Source organism: Labrus mixtus, chromosome 2, assembly GCF_963584025.1.
Source record: "Labrus mixtus chromosome 2, fLabMix1.1, whole genome shotgun sequence".
Taxonomy (NCBI): domain Eukaryota; kingdom Metazoa; phylum Chordata; class Actinopteri; order Labriformes; family Labridae; genus Labrus; species Labrus mixtus.
Window position 1 is genome coordinate 12,597,810 of NC_083613.1, and position 19,585 is coordinate 12,617,394.

At 45.0% G+C, this 19,585-nt stretch overlaps 1 protein-coding gene across 1 annotated transcript in view; it reads left to right on the forward strand.

Moving 5' to 3' along the window:
* Positions 1 to 19,585, forward strand: part of rbm20 (RNA binding motif protein 20) — a 51,594-nt gene that overhangs the window by 26,506 nt on the left and 5,503 nt on the right. The window contains exons 2-12 of the mRNA XM_061064349.1: positions 2,565 to 3,576; positions 4,142 to 4,206; positions 4,524 to 4,633; positions 6,740 to 6,840; positions 13,838 to 13,984; positions 15,024 to 15,155; positions 15,234 to 15,313; positions 15,418 to 16,114; positions 16,198 to 16,281; positions 16,779 to 17,355; positions 18,751 to 18,816. Coding sequence (XP_060920332.1) covers positions 2,565 to 3,576; positions 4,142 to 4,206; positions 4,524 to 4,633; positions 6,740 to 6,840; positions 13,838 to 13,984; positions 15,024 to 15,155; positions 15,234 to 15,313; positions 15,418 to 16,114; positions 16,198 to 16,281; positions 16,779 to 17,355; positions 18,751 to 18,816 — 3,071 coding nt within the window. The remainder of the gene's footprint in view (positions 1 to 2,564; positions 3,577 to 4,141; positions 4,207 to 4,523; positions 4,634 to 6,739; positions 6,841 to 13,837; positions 13,985 to 15,023; positions 15,156 to 15,233; positions 15,314 to 15,417; positions 16,115 to 16,197; positions 16,282 to 16,778; positions 17,356 to 18,750; positions 18,817 to 19,585) is intronic.

Genomic DNA, 19,585 nt, shown 5'->3' on the forward strand with positions numbered 1-19,585 from the left:
AATTTCCACATACTCCGTGGGCGCCGCTGTCCGCTGCCGTAGTTGGCTGCCACTCTAGTCAATGCTTGTGTTTCCACAGCGAGCGTCGTGGTCCTTCTATGGAGCGTGCCACCAGCGCCTCTAGGCTCTACTCCGAGTAAGCTGCAGGTTCGAGTCGAGCTGGACAGAATAGAACAACGGCAGGAAGTCAGACTAGGAAACGCACAGAGCGTCAAATTTCAAAATAAAACACAAAATGCGAACTGGCGATCATATTTTTTCATCACTTTATCAACATTACGTCTAAACAAGCAACTTTATACTCAAGTGATCTTGTAGTTGTCCCTTGATGTGTGTACAGCTGATCATGGCTGCGCTCACGTTCCAAAAACAGATCCAGTAGGGCGGGGCACGCGCCGTCAGACGGAGCTAAACATTTGAGCATAAAAAGAAATCACACCTGCATGCACATTAGAACCCCCGCTGCCTGAGGACAGGAAACATAATACAGCAGTTTAACTACGTGCAGTTAGTGGGAAAGAAAATCAGGAAGATGACGTTTAGTATTAAGCTTGGTGCAAAACAACAACAAGCGAGGAGTTTCTGCAACAAAATGTTTAGAGCGGGACAGTTCACAGCTCAGCAGGAGTATGAGTAATGGTTGTGATATGATGACTTTATGATGTGACAGTGTAATCGCAAGACCACATCACAACTGCACAAGCCACTGAAAGACAGACCAGGAGGTGATAATCCTCAACAGGATCCAGTTGCACAAATCCATATTTGAAAAAGGATTTTGAAACGATTTGATACTTCAGAAATGAAAACCCTAAACCTGTTATCACAACCGTTCCTCGACATGAGCCGAGAGCGGTCTCTGCAAGCAGTATCACATTCATAATTCTAGTGTGTCGACTTCGCCGCATGCAAAACGTCATGAACGAGAAATCTCTGTGTCGAACAATTTGGGATTTCACCACATCTAATGTGGCTGGTCTGTCACCTCTCAGCGTAGGGGACTTGTGGGTAAATAGGGCCGTGTCAGGTGCTTAACATAGATGATGTGATACATAGTTGAGTAGACTAAGTTTAGACAGCATGTGAGGGCATTCATCTGAAATTGAAATGACAGACCAGTCAAACAGGGTCACTGCAGGGCTGTGCGATCTACTTCTAAACCGTTCAATTACAGGGGTCTGACTTTTAGGACGGCGTCTCAATTCAATGTATCCGTCTTTATTCAATGAACTCACAACTTGCAACATTCGATAAACTGTAAAAAGGTGCTGGGAAGGTCTGAAGAAGACGCCCGTCATTTTCCATGTTTGTGTCCCAACAGCACACGAGCGTTGGATATCACATCAGACACGATTGCACGCTCCCTGTCCACATTACATCCCCTTGTAAACATTATAACATCTGGTGCTTTTATTTTGAAGGTGGACAAACTGAAGTGTGGTACTTTTATTTTGGAGGTGGACAAACTGAAGTGTAGTGCTTTTATTTTGGAAGTGGACAAACTGAAGTGTGGTGCTTTTATTTTGGAAGTGGACAAACTGAAGTGTGGTGCTTTTATTTTGGAAGTGGACAGACTGAAGTGTGGTGCTTTTATTTTGGAAGTGGACAAACTGAAGTGTGGTGCTTTTATTTTGGAAGTGGACAAACTGAAGTGTGGTGCTTTTATTTTGGAAGTGGACAAACTGAAGTGTGGTGCTTTTATTTTGGAAGTGGACAGACTGAAGTGTGGTGCTTTTATTTTGGAAGTGAACAAACTGAAGTGTGGTGCTTTTATTTTGGAAGTGGACAAACTGAAGTGTGGTACTTTTTTATTTTTTTGGTGCTTTGTATTGACGAGCCGTTGACTCAAATCACAGCACTCAGAGGTTCATCAATAAACAGCCCTGCTAGCCGCAGTGAGACAAATTACTCTCCGGTGATGACACAGGTCAAAGGTCAACATTTCAGTCATTATGTGGATATTATTAATGCACCGCTGTCTCCACTTTGTAAAACAAGCTAACGAGCTAGCAAGCTCTGCTGAGTGAGGAAAGAGATCGTCAGGGGCGTGTAGAGTCCCCTCCTCCATGTTACTTGTACGTCTACTCGAGCGACAGAAAGGAAAATAGAAATGTAACGTCTATGTCACGCTGTGCAGCTCACGGGCAGTTAGGACACTCCAATAGGAAACAATAGAATCAAGCTGATTTGGTCGCTGATGCTCGCTGTAAGAATTATTTGAAATGTTTGGATAAACTTAAAGATTGGCTCCGACCATTTTAACGTCACTGCTGTGTGTTTAAACTGCTCCTAGATGCCTGAATGAAAATGTCCTCGACCTGACACCCTTATTAGATATCGATTATCATTAGGCCTGCACGATTGGAGAAAAATGTGTGATGTGCGATAACATTCTTTATTATTGCACAACGCAGCTAGGTGTAATGAATTAAGACATATTTAAGACTGTTTATTAGCTGAAGCTGCTCTTCATGTATTTTGACAATATCTTCTTTCTCCTAAAAAAAATCGTATTTTCACCGCTGCCTTTGAGATTCCTGAAATCTGTGTTTTTTGTTTTGCAGCATCCGTGCCGTGCCTGTGGACAGTGCCGATAAGAAGGGCATCCAGGTTGGGGGTCAGCTGCCAGGCGGTGGGCTGTCCGGGCCTCAGCAGCAGAACCAACAGCTCTTCCTGAGCCCTGCTAGCCTCCAACTTGCTCAGCTGCAGGCCCAGCTTACACTCCATCGCATTAAACTGGCTCAGGGGGGCAACACAGCAGCTAGCGCTCTCAATCAGGTGCTTTCCAATGTTGCCATGTCCCATCCCCTGTTCAATCAGCTCCGGACTTCTACTTTGGTTGGAAACCCTCAGGGGGGGCTGCCCACGGGGATGCTTGGTTTCCCATCATCAAATTCACAATTAGGGGCCTTGGTGGGCGGGGGACTAAATCAAAACCCTGCAAATGTGAGACTAAACCATCCTGCTGGAGGGGCCCAACAGGAGTATGGTAAAAAATCAGGGCCAGCTTACCCGTCTGATACCGACCGGCGTCTTCAGTTCAATACATCTGCAGCATCAGCTTCCTGTGACGGACAGTACTCTGTGATCAACACGCTGGCAAAAAACGTGAACAACGCCGGCTTTCAGAAAGATTTCTATGGTCATGATATGCTGGGGCAACAAGCTGCTTTCAGTGTCAATGAGCAGAACATGAATCCTTACAACCCCAGCGGGCACAAGGAGCAGTGGAAAGGCCCCCCTAACTTGAGTCACAGCGGGAAGGTGGATATGGTTTCTAATGCTGCCAACGTGTGGACAGCAGCTGGCCAGCCAATCCGCTCCAGAACTGAACTCTATAACCCAGAGGAGCCGACCCCTGACCCCAAGTTCAATCCCACTGGTGGGGTTTCCTCTTTTGGCTCAAGTAGCATCCAGGGGTTTGGGGGATACCAGCCCATGCATGGAAGTGAGGAAACACTATCTTCAGGAGCGAGGACGCTTCAACCTTACCAAGTGAACGACTTCCACGCCGTCACGCCCTCTCAACTGCCGCACCAGTGTAGCATCTGTGACAAGAAGGTCTACAACCTCAAGGTGAGTGACCGGATCCGTCACCCACACCGCTGCTTTGTGTTCATGAATCAGGTTTCTTGTTTGTGAACACATCTGTGTCTGAGAAAATTTACGAAATCTTCAACTATAGATGAAACACTCACTCCTGAAATAAGATGAGAATCAGATGAGTGATGGGGGCGGCAGTAGCTAAGTCCATTAGGACTTAGGGTTGGGAACCGGAGGGTCGCCGGTTCAAGTCCCGATGCGGACCTCAATATGGAAGTTGGTCTGGTAGCTGGAGAGGCGCCAGAGCACTGCAGAGGTGCCCTTGAGCAAGGCACCGAACCCCAAACTGCTGTGGTGCGCTCCCTGTGTAGCCGCCCCCTCACTCTGACATCTATCCATTGTGTGTGATTCAGGTCTGTGTGTGAGTGAGAAGCATGTCTCTAAATAACAGAGTGTGAACCCCTCAGGGATTAATAAAGTACCGGTATATCAAAGCAATAATACGGTTTGCACATATGAGACCAAACAAGAGGCAAAGTGCTGCCTAACGTCGAGCCCTAGCTGAGTCTTTGATTATTAACAATGTGTTTGTTTCCAGGACTGGAACCATCACGTGAAGGGAAAACTGCACCTGCAGAACCGAGCGTTGTACACAAACGACAGGTGAGTTTGTAGCACGCGTTGTTCAAAGGAAGCTCGGAGCTGAACTCAGTTGATTTTGTTGATTTTTTTTAAACACTTATTTGTAAAAAAAAAAAAAAAAATGCTTCTTTGATTCTTCTTCTTGATGATTTGAGTAAACGCTGTGATGTATTTGTGCTTCAGTGTGATTCTCTGATGAGCGTTGGAAAACTTTATTTCTCTTTTCCTCGCTCTATATTCAGCTGTCTTAATGTTACCATGAATATGAGCCTCTGTCACAAGATATGAGCGAGGCGGGCGGGCGGGCAGCTATAATCAGCCTCCTGTGATTGTTGCAGCTCCGCAGTCGTATCAGCTGGAGCGGTTCACTACACTCACAGCAGGCCTTCGGATGGCGGTCTGAGCACCGGCGGCACAAACTCCATGGTCTACTCCTCAGCGAGTCAAGGTAGGATAACACGTTTTGACCCTGAGCATTGTTTCTCTGAGCGTGGGACTTTGTCAAACAGAGTTATAAATGGAAGGGGAACGTGAGGCTCGACACAAAGTGTTGTGTTACACTCTCTGCTCTCTTAGTGATTTAAACCCGATCGGAGGCTGTGTGGTTCCTGTTGAAGGATTGTAACAGTCGGTGCAGTTTCTATCAACAAACGCACAAATCTATCAAAACATGTTCTTCTTCTGCACTGCCACACGTCGAGCAGCTGCTCTCTTTGACTCCTTTATCAATGTCACTTTCTTTATCCCTCCAGGCTCCTCTTATTGAATTAAAGACAAACTGAGCGTTTGTGCTTTGACCCATTACTCTGCACAACTCGCTCACTGAGCAGCATTTAGTTTGACGGACTGTGTTCACCCTCATGGTGTTGTTTTATCTTTAAGATCGGCAGCGTGGAAGGAGGAGAGGACACAGAGGGACATCATTACGCTCGACTGCGATCCGTTTAGAAAACATTGCAACACTCCAGATAAACGTTATCACCTCTCTCTCTGATTCTTGTAAAAGTTACTCCTCAGATTTCTGTAAACAAAAACTCACTGCTGGAGTAAAAAGTTTGATGGTGCTGTGAGCGGAGATCCCAAACATCACGCTCCAGTTTCAACTCACCACACTCTTTTATTATCCCTGACGCATGTTTGGAGCCTCTATTATTACAACCTCTTTTTAAATTCTCACTTTGATGTGCCTTGTTTAAATGATCTTATGTATCTTTTTTATTTTTGCCACAAATTTTTTTTATTATTTTTTCAACAGAAAAACATCAACAATATAACATCAGAATAATTGCCAGAAATTTAGACATGTTCAATTTTAGGTCATAACCTAAGTAGTGCAGTTCACAAGGGGTCTTTAAATAGCTTCTCATAATTTACATGATAAAATAAAAAATAAAAAAAACAGTGAAAGGGAGGTAAACGACATAAAGTTGTTAGAATGAGTGGGGCAAACCACCTAGCACCTTATCTATTGATTTGTCAAATATTGTCTCCATTTTGCATTGTACAAGTCCTTTCTTACTCTCAATAAGAAAGTCAGTCTTTCCATCTCGTGAATCTCTTTCATAATTTCGAACCAGTTACAGTATCTACTGTGGGCGGATCAGCCTGTAACCATTTACGGGTGATCGCTTTTTTTTGCTGCTACTGAAAATATTTTCAGAAGGTATCTATCACCTCCTTTTATTTCAGGCAGATCACCCAAATAAAGTGAGATGAAAGTTAATAGTTGTCCAAGAATCTGTTCCATGATTATCCAGATATTTTCCCAAAACAGTCGTATCCGTAGACCAAAAAATGTGGTGGTGATCTGCCCCATCACTCCCACAGTCTCTCCAACGTGCACAGCTTCTAGCTACCAGATACCTTTGCAAGACCTTATGTATCTTATGCAAATATGAATGTTTTTGAGCACGATTATTCTCAGTTTTATCTCATCTACTTTTTTTTCCTTGTGCAAACTGCGTTTTATACGTTTTTCTTCTCCCTGCACCTTTTTCATTTTTTATAAAGTGAAAAGAAAGGAAGCCTCCACGCTGTGCTGTTTAAACAGAACGAAATAAAAAAAATGAAAGGAAATTCCATCGAGAGAAAGAAAGAAGTGAAAACTCATCGATCGTCAGATCAGCAGCCCGCCCCCAAACTCAAACTACTTGTTGAGTTATTCTTCAAATCAGAACATTTGTCTTCTCTCAGTAAATCAAAGTTCCATAAATATTCAACCAGACGAGCCGACAGTCTTCATCTTCAGTTGTATTAAACATCAAGTGTGGAGGCGTCGTCTCATGAATGAATATGTTTATTTAATGAATCGCTCGATGTCGTCCTTCGTGTACAGAAATTGAACAGAAACTCTTTGATGACAGAAACAGAAACTGGAGCAGAAAGCCTGGAGGAGATCGTTGATGATTTATGTTTATTTGCATCCAGTCAGTTTCTTTAAGTTTCTTCTTCATGTGCCTTGTGTTGGTGTTACTGTGTGACATCATGTCAGCAGATGTAACTTTTTCCCACACTTGGCCGATCTTTGCAGACAAGTCTTAAATTGTTTCAGCAGATGTGTCAGGAGCCAATGCATCATACTTACCAGCTGCAGCCATGAAGACGTATCCCCTGACGGACGCAGGATTCTCCTCCCAGCAGCAGCCGGAGTCAAAGGTCAGACCAATGTTTGGATTCTTCTCAGGACTGGTTTTCACTCTGCATCCATCTTTTGTTTGACAGGATGTACAGAGTGCTTGTTGTGATGTTCTTATTTTCAAATCCAACTTTTAATCACCTGCATAGATCCACAAAGGTTTTAACCACGGACTGTAAATATTAGAGCCTCCTGACAAACTCTTACACCACGCCCGCCTGTCAATCAGGTCAGCTACACGCCTTATTGTGAATAACTCTTATCCTTCATCAAATCAAAACTGATGAGTCATCAAAACATTCACCCCCCGTACAGTGTGTGTCGATCGAGACATGAGCTAATCAGAACTATTTGTTTTTTTGAACCAGGCTGTAAACATGTTAATCTCTGCTGTAAAAACAGGCTTTTTAGAATGGGTGTGTATGTGACTTCCTGTGCTTCTGCAGCCAGCCTCTAGTGGACACTCAAGGAACTGTAGGACTTTACACTTCAGCATCGGCTTCATTGTTCAACATCGGAGGTTGCCACTTATTTATAACACAAAACATATTATAAGGTTAAGAGTTATTCACAATAAGGCGTGTAGCTGACCTGATTGACAGGCGGGCGCGGTGTAACGGTTTGTCAGGAGGTTTAAAACCCGCCTCAGCTCCAGCTCTCAGCCTGTCGTTAGGTTGACTGAAAGTTAGACTGAGACAGCATTTCCCTGCAGGAACTGATAGGTGACTCACTCAGCCTGGTACATTATTAATTACAGTCTGTGGTTATGAACGGACGTAGATCCTGTTGTTGACAGCTGCTGGGGCCCAACAGGGCACTTTGTCTGGACTTGACAACATGATTCCCCTCAACTGGACAACATGAGAAACAAGTTATTGGTGCTGTATTACCCTCCTCCATATTAATGACTTGTTTAGTTTCCTTTTATTGCTGCTGCTTTGCAGACATGGACGGTAAAATAGCGCTTTCATAATGGTCATAATAATAATAATAAAAAAAGAAGAAGAGGCTGCTGACAGGGCAAAAAGAAGACTTTGAAAACATGCAGCAGAAAGTTAACGTATCAAACATGACAGATCACGATGTGTCTCCATATTGTAAGGTCATAATGAGCCTTTTGAAGGACGTTTCTCTCAGATCCACAGTGGAGGGTAACAGTCGTATCTCGACCTGAATAATGGCACCTGTTTATGGGCATCAATCAGTGCGGCAGGCCTCTTGAAAAGCAGAATGCACGATGAGCGATGGGAAAATTAACCCTGCTAAACCTGAGGAAAGCCAGCTCTGCCGTCCGGCGCGCAGCTTTCAACAGTCAGCCGGCTTTACACGCACACGATGACGGAGGACATATACACAAAGACACAAACTGTTCACGCTGTTTTAGACGCTGCTCTTTAACGTCTCTCTTCCTTTAAGCATCTGTTTAAGTTATGTCCAATAAAACATTCTTTCCCTTAATCAGACCCTGAGCACCGACCTCAGAGTGAGGGTCCCACCTCAGAGCAAATAAAATTAATTATTATTATAATTATAGTTTCTGCAAAATGAACCACATTTTGAGAGGTTTCAACATCCCTGAAAATGCAACAAACTTGGTTTGACACTTTAATGTTTCATCTTGACAAAAATGAATATAAATTAGGGCAGCTGTGGTTCAGGGGTTAGAGTCTGTCTTTTCTCTACCGGGAGGGAAGGAGGGAGGGGCTGGGGTCTGATCCCCAGCTGCTACAGCCACATGTCCAATTTGTCCTTGGGTAAGACACTTAACCCCGAGTTGCTCCCCCTGCTTTGTCTGCGTCGATTGAATGTGTATGAATGGATGAGTTGGATTTGTATATGGTCGTTGCAGATCTTTAATGCATTCATAGCTTCTCCCTTCCACTAATTACATCAACAAAACATTGATTGCCACTAACAGAAAAGCTGAATAACTTTGTGTGTAAACGTAAACACATTACTACGGGTAGAAAACAACAGGAAGCTTAAAGTATACGAGACAATCTGGGCCATGTAGAGAAACGTGTCTCAGATGGAGAGGAGGAATTTTAAATCCCTAGCGAAGTTAAAACCAGTTCTTTAACAGTAACAATCATCCTGGCTCTGCTTTGTTCTGACCTTTCTTTATCACCTGGGAACCTTTTTTTAACCGGAGCCTGAACTCGAGTGCTTCGTTGGTTGGTTATCAACAAAGGGCGGCGTTATATCACTGTGAACATATTTACAGGCTGTGCTACATGTTCTAATGTTAGTTGCTATAAACACACACCTGTCGAAGCAGAACAGGTGGAACAGAGAGCGCTGCAGCACAAACACATCAAATGTTGAGTTTCATTTGTGTGTGTGTGAGTGTGTGCATGAAAGGCTGCTCACAGAACATTTGAACAAATATATTCATTCACTTAATTTGTGATCAAAAGTACGACGGCATGACTCGAGCGCACACGCACACGCAGGCTTTCACACACGCTGCAGTCCGTATTCAGCAGCTCAAACTAACACAGTAGCTCCATACAATAACAGAACTCAAACAGATAAACACAGGATTACAGCTAACTGCTGTTAGGAGCAGAGACCTTAAGACCCCCATGTCACACACTCAGGCAGCGGTGTCCAGTTTCAGGCTGCGAGCGTCTGGTAAAGCGATCTCAGGGATCGGCCAGTGAGCGCTCCGTGTAGGAACGTGGGGAGAAGCTGTGAAACTAAACTGATCATCTCCCTGGATCCTCCAACGAGGATCACACTTTGCACAAATAAATAGACATGTCCTCGGGAGAGATTCCTGCCAATGTCAGCATGACGTCGGTGTAAACAGGAAAGCAGTGCGTGTGAAACGGCGGTTATTGTCCTTCACAACATTTGGCCCCTGGTTCTGTAGGTCATAACGCTGAGGGTGTGAAGGTTTCCACGGCAGAGCACATGGCTGAACACACTGTGGCAGAGCCGTTACCTCTATGTCTGTAGTGAAGGCTTCACATCGTCTGATAAGTACATTTACATTTATGTAGGGACGCTGGAAATCCCGCGACGGGAAAACTCTGTTGTTGAACCTGCTGCACACACACACAGAGGCTGAAATACACACACATGCACAAACAGGATCCTACAGGACGTGCACTGATGGAGAGATTTCAGAGTGAGGGGGCTGCACACACAGCGGACGCTCCTGAGCTGGTGGGGGTTTGTGCCTTGCTCAAGAGCACCTCTGCAGGTGAACTGGCACCTCTCCAGCTACCAGACCAATTTCCAGACTGCAGTCTGCCGTGTAGTTCACACACTTCACTGGTCAACCTGTAAACTGTGGAGCGGATCAATTTAACTTTCTGTTTCTTGTCTTTCCCACTTGCGCAGAGCCCCTCCCATGACTCACGCTCACCCGTATAGCTCTCTCTCTCTCTACCTCTTGCGTTCAGACATGCAGCTCCTCCTGAAAATATTAGGAGTTTTTCAGAAGTTTTCTGCATGTGTTTAAGTCCCATACGACTACAAATCAGGAGATCCTCTTCATTGATCACTTCCTGTTAAAGGAAGAATGAGCCCAAAGTCCTGTCTGCAAATTCAAACATCTAAGACGGCTCTGGTGTGTGGTGCCTCCTCGGGTGTAGGCAATGGCACGGCATAGCTCTGCGCTCTAATTTGCAGTGAACAGAAACAGCTACTGTTCCCGGCCTGAGCCAACCCTGACAGTGATATCAATGCTGTGGTCGACTGTCTGCGCTCACAGACTGCGAACACGTCCTGCAGATCAGGAACAAACTCTGGTTCTCTTTAATATCACGAGGACATAAACAGCCTATTCTGGGATCTGTTTATTGACACCAACCTGCATTGAACTTGAGTGGTCTGATCGCTGGCACGGAGCAGTTCATAAAATTAGCACTCCTTCATCAGGAGCGGTTGATGTCAGGAAGCTGCAGGCCAGAGAGAAAGAAGACGTGACAAAGACATTCAAGAATAACGCTCATCGAGATCATCTTTAGATTTAATCACATCAATGAATAAAGCCTTCTAAGGAGTATCAGATTCATACAAATTAAAGGGCTGTCAGCATTAACTAGTTAATCACATTAACCTCATGGTGTTTTGTCCCTTCAGGCTCTCCGTAGATAGTCGTCCTCAGTGTCTCCCTGTAGTCTCAGTGATGTAAAAGAAGAACACTGCTGCATCTTTGAATGTCTCATTTCACTTTAACAAACTCTCAGACAGATCAGCTGACGAGTCCAAAGTAATATCCACCTTATGACATCACACATTGACCTTATGACATCACACATTGACCTTTGTTACCGTTCCTTTGAGCTGTTTGACCTCACTAACCACTTCCTGTTTATGTGCTTAACTTCATGGCCAGGTTGGTTTTCCCCGGTTTTCCAATTAGAGGTTTGTGGGGGTGAAGTAGCAGAGAGAATCATTTCAGTGTTTCCCCTAGGATGGAGTTGTAGCAGCAGAAGTGAAGATGAACAATGTTTTAATTATGTGCAATTAAAAAACAATTTTTTTTAAAGAATTATTAACATTTATTGGACAGAATAATCAACCAACAACCACCCAAATCAATGAAATCCCAAAGATCTGTGCCTCCAACCCATGCATGAAGTAGCCTCTGCTGGTAGCATATAGGGGAAACACTGCGACTCCCATGATTCCCCGCCAGCCTCAGGGTCATCTTTTGTTATTGTAGGATTGATTCAGAGCCCCCTGGTGGTGGAACCTACATAGTGTGGCTTTGAAAATATGATTAAGCGTGATTAAAATCAGGATCTAAAGGAAGTACTGGAGCACATGAATCACTTCAGAGAAAGTTATTCAGGTCCAACTAAAGAGATTTGCCTCAGGTGCTTTGTGTGCTCCAGTACTTCCTTTAGATCCTGTCTGAGAGAAAAGGAGTCCACTGAATTATAATATGAACGAAGAGAGCAGCGACCTCCATTTGTTAATAACTGAGGCTCAAGAGTTTCCTGCTACTAAAATGTAAATAATTTGACAGCTGTAGTGTGAACGTGCCCTCCTGAAGTCTATGAGCCCTCAGTTTTTTGTTCCTGAGTTCTAAACCTTTTTTCTTACTGACATATAATCTCTAAGGACTCCTCAGGATCAGGCCTTCACCTATGTTTTGTAACATGATGCACATTCTGCACGTTACTGGCCTCAGTGTGCAGCGTGTAAGCATGAGGCTTTCTCCTGTAAAAACAACAGAGACGCCGGTCGGAGGTGAAATGAGGCGGACAGTCCGTCCAGCACATGGAACTGTCTGTCAGGTCTTTGAGCATGAGATGCAGGGGGGGGGGGGGGTACTTTAAAATCTGCAGTTGCAGCACAATGTTTGCAGAAATACGACTCTGTGATGTGACAAGCTGAATTTATTGCCGCTTTCTGCCTTGATGTGAAAAGGAACCTGAGGTGTCAAACGGCATGCAGGAACAGCTACTGGCTCGTTGGACGGCAGATATAGAAGGACAGATTGCAGATTTATAAACGAGCAGACGAGTTGTTCAGTGAAAAGAAGAATAAGGTTAGATACTGTATATGGATTCATGTCTCTGTGAGGGAACAGACTTCTCCTCATCCTGACATGAAAGATTGTGTTCACTGGATCTAAATCTTCCCGCCTTAAAAACGAACATCACTGCCAAAGACCACTGACTGACAAGCACCACGACACTATCGTTAGCTAACATTAACTAGCTCATGTTAGCACTCTCTGATGCTCTGATTATGACAGCAGCATGGCCGACCCAGATGCATCAACATAAAACTGTCTGCATGTTTGTAGACTTGAATCCTGCATCGAGGGAGGGGGGTTCTCCTCTAAATATAATCAGTCTGGTGTTATGGTTAAAAGAGTGACCATGTTAACTGACGACCTTCAGAACGAATGCTGCTTCTTCACAAGCTGCAGCGTTATTGACCCTGACTCATCAAGAGTTAAACTGTCCGTACTTCTGTCGACTCTTATCGTGGCGGGGACGTAAGGCGAAGGATTCTCCTCGAGGTATCTGTAAAGTGAAGTGCTGGTGAGGACTGAAATAGTGTCCTGTCTGCTGATAAGAGTCACAAGGGAAATGTTTAGTGGCGGACGCTACTTTTCTGAGCGCTTGTTTAACTCCACGCCTCAGCGGGACTGAAAGCTATGAATTACAAGTGTTTACATTGATCTGCAGCTGTATCAAAGTCACGCTCTTTCTGGTCGTCAGTCGACCTCTCCTCGAGGTCAGAGCAGGTCATGAGCCGGTCACATGACTGAGAGCTATATATAAAAAGTGAAACATAAATCCAAAACATTGAGAAATATACGTTCATTATGCAAAACCAAAATAGGTTACCTTCATCGTCTCCCGTCTGTCCCTCTGCAGCCGACGTCGCGTCGCCATGCAGGAAGTTTGAGGCAAAGAGTGATGAGATGTGAAGGTCACGATTCTTGGCAGTCGTGAGGGATTTATGTTAAATGTGTGAAACGTCTGAGGCCAGTCAGCTGACAAGTCTCTAAATCCAAATAAGAAAACTTTCATTATCACGCCTGCACTGCTGCCAAGAAGCTATGTTTAGAAGCTGTGAGGAGGAGCGCTGCATCTGGACGAGAAACCACATCCTGCGCTGTAGAGTTGAAGACAGACAGACTCCATTCTTATAAGATCACTCAGACACTTCTGTGGTTTTCTCTTTGCTCTCAGACACACATTTACATGAGGATCGACACCAATCAGATCTCTATTTACTCCGAGGTTTAACTCTGAGAACTCAACATTTCTTGTTTCATATAATCCTTTTTTCTAAAACGTTGGGACATTTTGCAAAATAATGTGACGATTTGTAAAATGTTGAAACCCCACACCGAGCGCTGTGAGGGTAGCAACAAAGGTGTGGACATTTATGCTGAACTCTGAAAATGCTGAACTAACAGGCGCTGCCATATGACCATGGTAGTCATGGCGTCAATGTCAATGGTTTGATGTATATGAGAATATTGGAACATTCATTTGGAGTATTTTCATCAGAGGCTTTTTTTTATTCTATTTTCAGCCATTTCCACCGAGAAAGGCCACAGCAGGCCGAGTCGTTCACATCTGCAACCTCCCCGAAGGCAGCTGCACAGAGAATGATGTCATCAACCTGGGACTACCCTTTGGCAAAGTCACCAACTACATACTGATGCGCTCGACCCATCAGGTACAAGGGTTCTGTTATTTACCAAATATTTGTTCCCCATGTCTAGAGTCAAAGTCTTTCCTTCTTCCTGTCAGACCTAAAGAAGGTCTAAAAGCTTTTATTTTGATTTCTTTTAAAGGGGCGGTGTACCATTTAGAGTCACAACTTAAAGGAGCAGTATTAAACTCTAACACCTAGTGGTTAAAATGGGTACTGCAGTCTAAATTCTAAACATTGTAGAGAGCTGTCTCCCCCCCCCTCCTCTCTAGAGTCGATGCTCAAACAGGTTGCCATGTGGTGGACACTGAAGCTTCAGTGTTTATCCAGCTCTGCATCGGTCTGTAAACCTTTCTGTGTTCTAACCTCTCTCCATGTTTCAAAAGCATCTCCAATATTGATCCTAGTTTGAGCACGTTTCTGCTCGTGGAGCTTATTAGAAACATGCAGAGGCTTTTTAGGTCGGGTACAATCACTTCTATCTGAACCACTTCTCTTGCCCGCTTCCATCACTGCAACACCTGTTGGTTTGACCTGATAACTGGTCTCATATCTGGCAAACCGAGGGCCGTCCAAAACGGCCGTGTGGGGGTGTCTTAAAACCGCCTACCTTCTCTGGTCCAATCAAATCCAGAGCATTCAGGACCAGAATCTAAAGTTAGAAGGAGGACATACTGGCTGCTGCATTGTTGTCAGAGAAGCCAGCACTTCAACATAACATGTTTCCTTAATGTCTGATCATATAGTAAGGTCACTTTATAATTTCACTCTCTACACATCTCACTGAATGGACCTTTAATGGCCGTTTAAGAACATGACAGCTCACTCAGGTTCCCAGGTCCCAACATTAAAATCCAGACCATGGAGTTGAAAGCATCAGAAAGTGGTATCTGTTACAGGGACTAAAGGGACTGTTCTGGTGATTTATTATGGTAATTAAAAGTGAAACTTGCACCCAAGGCTGAAATCTGAGATGTAAAACTTGTTTTTGCGGATATGTTGCAAGAAAGTTGCAAGTCTCTGATGGCGGCAATTATTTACAAACACATCTCTGTTCCTTCAGGCATTTCTGGAGATGGCATATGTTGAAGCAGCTCAGGCGATGGTTCAATACTACCAGCTGACTCCAGCTATGATCAGCAATCAGAAACTTCTCATACGAATGTCCAAGAGGTACAAGGAGCTGCAACTCAAGGTACGACTAAAGGTCAAAGTAGAAAAGGATTTTATGTGAGTTGGAGAATAACTGAGTCTGAATTTCTTTTTTGTTTAGAAACCGGGTAAAGATGTTCAGTCGATCATCCAGGATATCAGCTCTCAGCGGGATAGAGATGAGATGCAAGAACTTGAACAGTAAGGAACCTTTTGACCCTCCTGACAGTCAGAAATGTAGCCCAGAGGTTAAATCTTTAAGAAGATATGTCTTTGAACTCCACCATGTTATTATTTTCCTTCAGTTACATGCCAGAGAGAGCTCGCTCCCGCAGCCCCATCAGCCGCTCTCTCAGTCCCCATTCCCACAGCCCCAGTTTTACTTCCTGCAGCTCAGCCCCGAGCCCCCAGGCAGCGACGTGCAGGGCTCCAGAGAGAGGCAGCAATGGTCTTGGCCCCCGCCGTGGCTCTTGGGATTGGTCATCACATTTAAGAAGGTGTGAAGATGAGAGGGAGAGAGACGACCCATGGCGGAACGGCGGCAACATGGAGGACGATCGGTCCAATGGAAGAGCAGCGGACCGTCGGAAGGCTTACCAGAAACCTGTCGATCACATCAGCTCGAGATCCGCGGACGATCGAGGGGGAGGTGAAGGGATGAGGGGCAACAGAGACTGGCACCCTCGAGGCAGCCCTCAAGGCATGGCCTTCAACGCTTACAGGAACATGGAGGACGACTTCTACATCAAGGAGCAAATGTACAAGCTGGACAAGCCGCCCAGACCTCCGTACCAACGGCATGACCCAAAACCCAAGAGGAGGGATGGAAATGATTACCACAGCAGGCCGAGGCATCCTGAGTTTGAGATGACTGAGGAGCCTCTTCGTCGGTCACAAGAAGACAAGAGGCAGAGCTCGCCAGGCAGGGGCCGGAGCAAAAAGGAAATCCGGAGGCTCAGCCCTGCAGAGAAACACGAGAGAGAAAACGCATCTGAAAATACTGCAAGTAACTTTTGTCATGTACTCGCTGTTGTAGATCTTCTTTGTGTTGCTCCCTCCACTTACTTTTTAATTCCCTTTTGCAGGAGCGCCAGTCCAAAGAAAAATCTTCTTCACCTCAAAGCGACAAGCCAAAAGAAGCTGCTGACTGCAGTAAAGATGGAGACACTGTAAGCCAACTCTTCAGTTATTTAACCCCTCAGCTTAAAGGCTTTAAATGCAATTTTTCACACTTAAATGTAAGAGAAATCAAGTATATCCTCTGAAAATAACTCTGAGTCATGACTGTCTACAATGAGTGTAAAACCTTGAGTCCCACTGCCGGGACGGCCGGCTGACTCCTCCCCTCGCGTATAAAAGTTGTTTAATTGAGGGACTAGAGAAAAGAAGAATAACATACTGTACTCACTGTTTAACTGTGTTTCTAGATCACGCTCATTTTGTTTAAATTTACATGCAGTGTGAAGATACGAGCATAATAAAGATAGCTAGCATTAGCATGCTAACACAACAATGCAGCACGAGTTGTTTTGGTTTCATGCTGGTGCTCAAGGGCGACATCTGCTGGATCAGAAAATCGCATATAAAGCCTTTAACTGTAACTGTGTTTTATATATCCTTTGGTTTGCTGCGGTACTGGACTCCCATTTCTTTTCTTTTCTCTCAGGTGAAGGAGTGGGGAAGTGGAGACGACACTGATGAAGAGTGTTGGTATCCCAACAACATGGAGGAGCTGGTCACCGTCGATGAAGTGGGAGGAGAGGATGATTCCATCGTTGAGCCGGACCTTCCTGAGCTGGAGAAGTTTGAGTCCTGCCTCAAGGAGGAAGCAGTGGTGGAGCTCACATCCTCACCCGCCTCCTCCTCCCTGGAGCTGCAGGAGGCGTCTGTGGAGAAACACGAACAGGAACCTACGTGTACAGAAGCCAGAGACCAGACAGAAACAAGTGTGACTGAGAAACCAGGGGAGGTTTTAACCGCAGCCAGTCCTGAAGAAGAGCTCAGACTCAGTCCTGCAGCTCGAGAGCCAACACTGAATAACCTGAGTGACTTCCCCACGGAGGACTTCAAGGCAGCACTGGAGGAGACGTGTTTGGAGGATAATGAATCCAAACGATGGCCTTCAGAAGAGACGATGGAAAATCACGGACATGTATCAAAGGACATCAACAGCGTGGAAGGAGGAGAGGTCACTGAGACGATAACTAACGCTGTTCAACTAAAGGACGACAGTCTTAAAAAAGGTACTTTAAAGAGAGAATCCCTCTTGAGATCCTGCGTTTGGTTATTTTAAGATTAAATTACATCACTTAGATGGTTTCCCAGACATCCTTATATTTTATTTCCCTTTCAGGGGTTTACCTCTTGTTGAATCTTCATTATGATTAAATGTAAGTTAAATCATGTTTAAGGGCCCGATCAAACGGACACGGCGCCCTAGGCTCAGCTGCTCCAAATACACATGCGCTCGTCTGTGGGGGGGGGGGGGGGGAGGGGAGGGGGTGAACAGCTGGGCGGCTTGTGGAAAAAAGTGGCAAAAAAAATATTTTAGTAAATGTAGAGCTCTCGCTGTTTCTTTGCTCCTAGATGACGAGGGGGGGGGGGGAATGTCATAAAAGATTTGATTATGCCAAAAGTGACATCATGAAGTGCGGCGACTCCACGTCTTGAACTGAAAAAGCCCAAAAAACGCTACAGAAATGTGTCAGAGAAGTGCGCCTGGCAAGCGCTCTGTACCAGAGGTAAACTATGGTTCTGCTGGCAATGCTTTTCTAATGACACGTCTCTGTGTGATCGGGCTCGAAGGCTGGCTGCAAATCTTAACTGATTTTAAAAACATAGAGACCAAAGACATGAGGACAGTTTCAACTTTATAATCCTCTGAACACACACTCGAGACCGCGAGACCACACAGCTGTTGTTTGTAGCAATGACTCCACGAGACACGAGACAGGGATAAGCTAATGTTTTTGCACATTTGTAATTACTGTTTTTATATTGTTTTGATGTATTGTCCATGCAGCAATTTCCCAGTATCCGAGACAAATTTCTCCCTTGGGAGACGAATAAAGAAACCTTGACCTTGACTCTGATCTCACGTGATCAAACGAGACTTCAGGAGAAAAACAAACATGGAGGATGATGGTCATGGTCAGCTGGCTGTGTGGTTTGTCTTCATGAGACGTTATAAAGACGCTTGTATTGTTACCACTCGGCTCGGGGCTCAGTCCTGTTTATGTTCACCGCCATGTTTGTGAGCTGTAAAGTGACTCAATACAACGTCCACTCTGCTCGCTTTCATTGGCTGCTCGTCCTGGATTTATAATTATCAAACATTTTGCAGATCAGGGAGCCTCCGACTTGAGACTCAGGAGCAGTAAAATAATCGTAGTGACACCACACACTGGGGGATTATTTGGCGGCTGGTCGTGCCACTCCCCAAGTACGATTGGGGGGCCAAATCAATTGTCTCGTGTGTAGCCAGCGTAAACTACTCTTTTTGAGTCTGCAGCAGTTTTTAGCCAGCAGGTACAGGATGTAATAGGACAACAGAAGCTTGCACACTATGCTACAAGAATCATTAGACCTCAGCTGCTGTTGATGTTTGTTTTTGTTCAACCTTCCGTCTCCTTTCGCAGAGATCGAGGCCCTTTCACCATCTCAGGAGCAGGACAAAGCTGTCAGTGAACTCAGCATCCCATTGGGTAAGCACACCATGTTTCATCGCTCCCTTGACTGTTTTAGAAACACACTTAAAAAGGGGTGCGCTGGTGGCGCAGGGGTTAGAGTGTGGGGCACACACTGTATGGAGGCTGTAGTCCTCCAGGCGGGCGGGCCAGGCTCAAATCCAGCCTGTGGCTCCTTTCCTGCATCTCATTCCCCACTTTCTCTCTCCCTGATTTCTGACTGTATCCACTGTCCTATCTCTGCAATAAAGGCACAAAATACCCAAAATTAATCTTTAAAAAAAAAAAAAAGGGGGGCGCTGGTTCAGTCCCGTGTACAGAGGCCCCAGTCCTCGACACACACTGATCGCTGGCGTGACTCCCAGACGCGACCCCCCCCCCCCCCCCCCCCCCCGTCTCCTCACATGTCCTGACTTTCTGCAGCGCTCCCTGTCAAATTACACAAAAAAAGCCTCCTAAAAATACCCTTCACCTTATTTAGGATCTCAAAAAAAGTAATGTAGACTTAAAAAAAGATAAAAACTCTCTTCCAGGGTCCTTGAACTGGTCTTTATTATTTTCCAGACCCTTCCTGGAGTCTTCAGGCTGCGCTCTTAGTCCTAAACATAAAGTTGTGTCATGGACACCATTAATAAGTGCACTGACAACCTGTTGCATTAACACTCTAATTGCCTGGAATTGCTTGGCCACTTGCTGCCCTATTTCCGTGAGAAGGTTGTGAAACGCCCCCCTGAGAGTGGAGTATTTATATTATCATTAGGGCTAGGATGACACGGCAGGCAGAGCG